Below are 7,537 nucleotides of genomic sequence, written 5' to 3' on the forward strand. Positions count from 1 at the left end.
AGAGAGAGAGAGAGGGGAGATTCCAATTCTTGCATTTGGGTCAGATTTCAAAAAGGGGTGTCCGTGTCTTGGGGGTTTGATTCGATTCTTTGCTCACCCATCTCTCCTAATTCCTTCCCTACCTGCTCCCCAGCGCGTGCGTGAGAGAGAGAGAGAGAGAGAGAGAGAGAGAGAGAGAGAGAGAGAGAGTCTGTGTGGGTAGTGTGTGAATCGGTCGGTGACCCCCTCCTTTGCCAGTGCGCATCATATTCCTCATGTTCCCGCATAACCCACTTTCCGCATAGCTCCTCTCCGCACTCCTCCTCTCCCCCCCCTTGGCTTCTCCTCGATTCGCTTCTTCTTGGGAGGGGATCCGTCGTCCGCGCAAAGATGGAGCGCAATGGCGTGGAGGGTCGGCGCCGGAGAAGCTCCTCCGAGTCCGAGGATTCCGTCGATGTTGGCAACGGCGACGGCGACGTGACCCAAGACAATGGCCGCAACGGTCATTCTTCGGGTCTCCGTCTCTCTCTCTCTCTGTCGTCTTGAATCGTTCTTTTGATTGTTTGTTCCGCGCTCGCCTCGTGCTTTCCTTTTGTTGTTCCTGGGTTGATCTCAAAATGAAGTCTTTTGGCTGCGGTTGGGTGCTACGCTATGATGTTTGAATGTTTTCCTGAGCGACTGCTGTTTGTGCATTGAAAGGTGAATCTTTTATATTGGCGATTACTGCGTTGTCTTTGCGGTGTTGACCATGTTATTAGGGTTCACTTGTCTCTGGAATGCGATCGATGGTCTCCTGCTATATATGTAAAAGTGTTCTCATTTGCACCGAAATGTCGGCTGATCGAGCTGCTGGCCAGCTTGTTGTGTTGTTGAACCGAACCCAACTGAGGTGGTGGTAATGACCACACAGCACTGCTTTTGTGATTGGCAAGTGGTGATAGTTGTGTTGACTAAAGCCTTTGGTTGCTTGAAGTGGTTACATCTATTGGAAACACGGTGTCTTGGATGGGAAAATTTTGCCCGGACTTGGTCCATCACGGATTGAGTGAATGGTTACCTTTGATGTGTCGGGTCCCAGATGGGCCCACATCATCAAATGGCTGGGATCATGCGGTCCATCATCAGACCAGTTTATACAGAAGAATATTTAATGAGTGAGGGGTTGCTTTTTTGACTTGTATTTGTGGTCCTTGCTGGTGTCATTAGTGAGAAATATCACAACACAGCTCGCAAGGATAATGTGCTATCGTAAGAAATGTGATGTTGTTCTCCAAAATGCGTGCTAGTATATGTGTCCCTAAGCTAGGTTCTCTTAATGTATCCAAAACAGGAAGATGAGAAAAACCTTTCTGAAATCACTTAGAATGACTGTTTGACATAGTCTGTAAATCCTAAGGCAGTCTCTCCTTTTCAATGAAGGCAGGAAATTTCTTGTCATATGTGCATATCAAACAAATTGGAAACATGCCTTAATGCTCTTTTCCGTCAAAGATGTGATGCTGTATGACTTTAAACTGTGCAATTGTCACTGATTCATGCTAGTTACCTACATAATTTGTTTTACTTACGGCGAGTTTTAGAGATTCTATTGGCTGAACTTGAAGCTCTCAGAATTTCTTTGCTCTTCCCCTCCTTAGCAGTATAAGTTTCTGCTTTTTCATCCTTTTTTCCAAGGCATTATACATTTAGTCCGTGTACCAGAAATTTTCTTTTGGTGATCTATACTTTCTCTATATAGGGTCCACTGACACGAGTTCCCCTATCGACAACGTGCCTGGGGACACATCAACGTCTGGAAAGTCAGAATCAGACTCCGCCCAGCTTTCCAGGTTTGGGCAGTGGAGACAAGGCAACAAACTCGGTCTGCTTTCAGCTAAATTTTTTGATGAAAAAGTTCCTCTGAAAAAGAAGGTCTCACATCTGCAATCACAGTTGTTCTCTTCCTTTCTGGAAATTCTTTTACTATAGTTATTTACCTTACTGCTGTAGAATATATATTCTGAATGGATAATAGCAGAGAGCGAAAGAATCTTCATGCTATGAAGCTTAGATTGGTGCAATAAACTTCCTATCCAAAACTGTATAATGCAAAGGCAATATATATGGTTCACAAGATCAATTTTGCCAATTGATGTCTCACATATTTTGAGGAGCAAAGCACATGTTTTGTGAGAGCGTGACTTTTTATCTATTCATTTAAATCACTCTTAACCAAAAAGCATACTGTGGCTGGTACACATGTTTGAGTATTTCTAAACCTTGTTGTATCAAGCCAGTCTCAGCATTCTGCTCTGACATTAGATGTTGTACCATGGGCTTAGTATAGGAGGAATCATCCATAGACTCACTTTGCATTTTCTTCCGCAGACTGTTCCCTTTTTCAAAAATGGTGTTGTTGCAAAGTTTTAATGTTGCTGCCACTGGATAGGTTTCTTGACGCATCCTACTCAAGTTTTTATTTGTGCATGATGATTTGTGTTATTTCTTAAATATGCTTTATTTTAATTGTTTGAAATGATTAAAATTTGAAGCATGTGGATTCATTTTACTGATGTTACTCTGCAGCTTAAATGGTTAAAGCGAGCTACTACTGTAGAAAATGATGGGACTGTGCTGTTTGAAGTTCCAGGGGACATTGCACCACAAAGTCTTAATTTTGGAACTGGAGTTGTTTATAATGGAGCTACTGAAGAACCAGTTCCTGAGGATGTCCCTGATTTACGTCCACTGCAGATTGTAATGCTTATTGTTGGGACGCAGGGAGATGTTCAACCCTTTGTTGCTATAGGAAAACGCTTACAGGTTTGTACATTGCAAGATCTTACTTATTCGTGATGCACTTTGTTGCAACCGGCCTTATCCTATCTTACAACTGAAGGGTTACAGGTGTAGCTCACGCTTTTAAATTCTCTCTCGCTCTCTCTCTCTCTCTCTCTCTCTCTCTCTCTTTTGATTTAGATGTTATTCATTTGCAAATCTATCGTACATAGTCATAGATTTTGGAATTGTTGTAGAGAGAATAGCTTATCAGATGAAGACAAGAACATTTTGGGTGCTTTTCAGCGAGGTGATTCTTCCGCAAGCTAATTAGTTGATGATTGTTTCAGCCGAAAAGAATTAGTTGATGATTGTGGTGTTTATTTTATTAGTCATCTCCAGATCGTGAGTAAATTTATGTCAGCTACTGACTGTTGATGTACAAGGAATATGGCTCAACAGCACTATGTTGTTTAATCCTAATTGTCAAACTGTCTGCTTGCACTGTAACATTGAAGGGTCAATCATTAAGATGCAGATCTTATGCTGATAGCAGCCAATATCTGGTTGCAGGAATATGGGCATAGGGTGAGACTGGCGACTCATGCGAATTTCAAAGAATTTGTCTTGACTGCGGGGCTAGAGTTCTATCCTTTAGGTGGAGATCCTAAAGTTCTTGCTGGATGTATGTTCCCAGTCTGGCTTGATCTTAAGTTCTTGTTTAATTCTAATGGTGGTTTTACTTTTGATTATGAAGTCATGTGGCATTGATTGTCTCTCTCTCCTTTTGCTGCAGATATGGTAAAAAACAAAGGTTTTTTGCCTTCAGGACCTTCAGAAATACACATCCAGCGAAATCAAATAAAAGATATTATATTCTCCTTGCTCGCTGCTTGCAGGGATCCAGATCCCGATACCCATGTAGCATTTAAACCTGATGCAATAATTGCCAATCCCCCAGCATACGGTGAGAATTAACTAGATTTTATGATTTTTCTCAAATTATGTTTGATAATATCACCGACTATAGTTTCAGTTTTAATAAGTTTGTTTAAATGTGATGCTCGTCTCTTGGGTGCAATCTGGAATTTGAATCGTGATAGCATCATTGACTCTGGTTATAGTTTATTTTAATTGTTTAGCAGACTGAAGCTTGAGTAATAAGCTTATGCATGCTTGTCTTTTGGCTGAATGAGATGTTTGTCCCCTTCATGATTTCAAGTTGGACTAGAAAAAAGAATGAAAATAACTATGAGTTGTTTCCTGTTTTCAGATACTCTTTTGGAAACACAACTCCAGTGTTTTGAATTGAAATTGTTTGAAGTATAGGTCCAGAAATATTTTTTTAATTCTTCTCTTATACATTTTCTTGCAAATGAAAGCAGAAGTTTTGCAAATCAGGCCAGCCACACTGGTCTCCTTGCTTGTGCCACTGTTCCATTGTATAAATACTGTCAATCTAATATTACATGGCTTGTAGGATACGTGTATAATTATGAACAATGGGAACTGCTTTTTAACACTGGAAAGTGTGATTTTTCAGGGCATACACATGTAGCTGAAGCACTGGATCTGCCACTTCATGTAGTTTTCACAATGCCATGGACGTAAATTTCCTCTCTGGAGTTTTATTACAAATAGTAATTTAGCATTTGGAATGTGTTTATATATGTTGTTCATATGATTGTATGATGGGGTGCAATTATCAGCTCAGTTTCTTGCTGTTAACTGAGGGTTCTGTTTGATTTCTCCTTGTCAGGCCTACTAGTGAATTTCCCCATCCTCTGTCCCGTGTGAAGCAATCAGTTGGCTACAGAGTAAGTGTATCCGGAATTTTGCTTTGAGCATGCTGCTTGTAGTTATTTATGTGTATCTCCATGTGTTTTTGCAGCTGTCATACCAAATTGTAGATGCATTAATTTGGTTGGGTATAAGAGATGTGATCAACGAGTTCAGAAAGAAAAAATTGAGGCTAAGACCTATCACTTATTTACGTGGATCCTATAGCTCTCCTGATGTGCCTTATGCTTATATCTGGAGCCCTCACCTAGTCCCCAAGCCAAAAGGTAAGGTACTATTGAGCCATTTAATTCAAAAGGCAAGTTGGGATTAAATAAATGTAGGGTTAGCATCGTTTGCTGGAGTAATTTGTAATATACACAGCAGAAGGTTGAAGGACTAATCTACATTTTCTGTTTATAAGTAATTTACTATTTTTGTCTTGTTTTCTCGCACTAACTGCAGATTGGGGACCAAAAGTTGATGTTGTCGGATTTTGTTTCCTTGATCTCGCATCAAGTTATCAACCACCACAATCTCTTGTCAAATGGCTAGAGAAAGGTGAAAAGCCTATCTACATTGGTTTTGGTAGCCTTGTGAGTTCCTCTTTCCAATACATCTGGTCTGTTCTATGTACATTTTAGTTCTGCTTACATGAAAAATATTGATCTTATATGAGAAAAGAAGTGCAACAACTTCGTATATTTATGTTTTTGGGGGTTAATGAATAATGCCTCGGCACATGTAAAAAAGAAATGTATCAGCTATACCCTCATGAAATAAATGTGGTCAGTGTATGGAGTGATCTACGCAGGAGGAATGGATGTGTTTACCGCAGTAATCAAGTGATTTACTAGTACAATGAAAATTAGAAAGAAGAAGAACAAGAGGAGGAGGAGAAGAAGAAGAGCAAGAAGAACCTGTTACAGTTGAAAGTACTAGTGATATTATATAGAGGAATAAAAGTATTGTGCTCTATAAGCATCATAGGGGAAGTGTATTCTAAAAGGATGCACCATTATGGGGTCTGGGGAGGGTTCTTAATGTAGAAATAGAAAAGGAAAACTTTCGTTCTGCAATTTGCGTCTTGAGTATTCATACAGTTTATTGATAACAGCCAGTTCAAGAACCAAAGAAGATGACTGAGATCATAGTTAAGGCTCTGGAAATTACTTGTCAAAGAGGCATCATCAACAAAGGCTGGGGTGGTCTTGGTAACTGTGAGTAGTTTGACTAGTCTTCATGAAGTTTCTTGTATCCTGCAGCTTCGGTTATGATTATTGGAAGTGGAGCCATGTGGATACTTCCTCGGTAATTATTTTTCCTTTCTTTTGCAGCGGCAGAACAAAAGGACTTTGTCTATTTGCTCGATAATTGCCCTCATGACTGGCTTTTCCAGCGCTGCAGTGCTGTGGTAAGGACCGAATTTCCTATTATTGAAATTTATGCTATTTGGTGCAATCTGGAAGTTGGCATGACATACCCATGCTTTACCAGGTACATCATGGAGGAGCTGGTACAACCGCTGCCGGTCTTAAAGCAGCGGTAACTACATGTGCCAACTTTGAGGGTTCATGTTATCTTCTCTCTTTGGACGAATTTGATATTTCTCTCTTCTCAACAGTGTCCGACAACAGTTGTACCTTTCTTTGGGGACCAGCCCTTTTGGGGAGAACGGGTGCATGCAAGGGGGGTGGGCCCGGCGCCAATTCCAGTTGATGATTTCTCTCTTGAAAAGTTGGTTGATGCAATACGTTTCATGCTTGATCCAAAGGTATGCAGGCGTTGTGATCAAATTTTACATCTTTAAGGATAAGATCATATGCTTGTTCAGTTTGTCTGGCTGTCTATCAAATTTGCGTAAGGTCTTTCTTTTTTCTCCTTATGGTGAAAGCAACTCTCTGCTAATTGCACCATTTTGACTTTGGTCCCTCCAGAAATTCCCTGCAGGACCTGCTCATAGTCCTACTTGCCCAATAGTGGAGTCGAAAAGTCAATCGAAATCATCAACTGATGATTATGTACATGAATGAACTGTGTTTCACTGAAAATGTGTTGGTTGATCTGCAAGAATAACTTGGTTTACTGCTGTCAGCAATTGGTTGCTGCGACTCCATGTTCCTGACTCAGAATATGTCTGCTCTGGCACCTTTGTCTAAATCTTGTGGATATTTGCTCTGAAAAATAGGGACATTTTGAAAAAGGATTATTGCGGAGTCATCATTGTTTTAAACTTTGGATGGGATCATGCATGCTCGCGGTTGATGTGTTCTGATTCTTATTAGTTTATTTCAGGTGAAGGAGTGTGCGGAAGAACTAGCCAAAGCCATGGAACATGAAGATGGAGTGGAGGGAGCAGTGAAGGCTTTCTACAAACACTTTTCATCCAAAAAGGTCAAGTCGGGTCCGGAGTCGTTGCCTGCTCATCCAATGCACTCCCATTCAAGTCGACTATCATTAAGAGGATGTTTTGGTTGCTCATGATTTTCGGATGTTGAGTCTCCACCGTTGACCTGTGTGACCCATGTCTGTTGTCTCACGTGAGTTGTGAAATTGTTGTTTTCCTAACTATTGGTATTGCAAATTTTGTGATCTTACCGATTGTGTCCGTATCAGTTCGCTTTCTTGGATGAGATAAGGAGGCATGTATAGACACTGACAATCACTTGTCATTCATATGCAGTTTCACTTGAGTAGCCTTAGTAATTAATATCATCTAGTTGACTAGTGTGCTTCGTGTAATATAAAACCATTTCGCCAGTCTCATTCTTCTGCTTCTATTATGCACATCCAGAACTTACGAGAAATGACTTAAAGAGCACCTTGACTCAGGATTGACTCCGAATTTGGATACTATGAGCATCCTTAAAGTAAGAGAGTGCGCGTATTTTGGTGAGAGGGAGAGGGAGAAGTTGGAGACAATAGTTCAACCATAGCCAAATGCTTCCCCAGGCAAACTGGAGGCCATGGGCCAAATGGCAAGTATGGTTGCGGGTGCTTGCATGCTCTGCTCATACCATTT

General features: G+C 40.8%; 1 protein-coding gene across 1 annotated transcript; it reads left to right on the plus strand.

The window, feature by feature from the left end:
- Positions 1 to 7,242, plus strand: LOC115661314 (sterol 3-beta-glucosyltransferase UGT80A2-like). The gene is made up of 14 exons (XM_030583616.2): positions 1 to 493; positions 1,718 to 1,890; positions 2,545 to 2,781; positions 3,310 to 3,421; positions 3,533 to 3,703; positions 4,280 to 4,343; positions 4,496 to 4,553; positions 4,628 to 4,802; positions 4,981 to 5,111; positions 5,633 to 5,735; positions 5,853 to 5,929; positions 6,013 to 6,060; positions 6,140 to 6,289; positions 6,811 to 7,242. Exons 1-14 carry the CDS (start codon positions 370 to 372, stop codon positions 6,997 to 6,999), a joined length of 1,812 nt encoding a protein of 603 aa, XP_030439476.1. The 5' UTR covers positions 1 to 369; the 3' UTR covers positions 7,000 to 7,242.
- The last annotated feature ends 295 nt before the right edge of the window (positions 7,243 to 7,537 follow it).

The sequence above is a fragment of the Syzygium oleosum genome, unplaced genomic scaffold, assembly GCF_021117445.2.
Source record: "Syzygium oleosum isolate NSW1041296 unplaced genomic scaffold, Sole_v2.1 Sole_v2.30, whole genome shotgun sequence".
Classification (NCBI taxonomy): domain Eukaryota; kingdom Viridiplantae; phylum Streptophyta; class Magnoliopsida; order Myrtales; family Myrtaceae; genus Syzygium; species Syzygium oleosum.

Bases quoted from the DNA above. Each gene is read 5' to 3' on its own strand.
- LOC115661314 (XM_030583616.2), top strand. From the start codon at position 370: ATGGAGCGCAATGGCGTGGAGGGTCGGCGCCGGAGAAGCTCCTCCGAG. The intron at 2,782-3,309 runs GTTTGTACATTG...ATCTGGTTGCAG, and splicing joins CTATAGGAAAACGCTTACAG to GAATATGGGCATAGGGTGAG. The intron at 5,930-6,012 runs GTAAGGACCGAA...ATGCTTTACCAG, and splicing joins TCCAGCGCTGCAGTGCTGTG to GTACATCATGGAGGAGCTGG.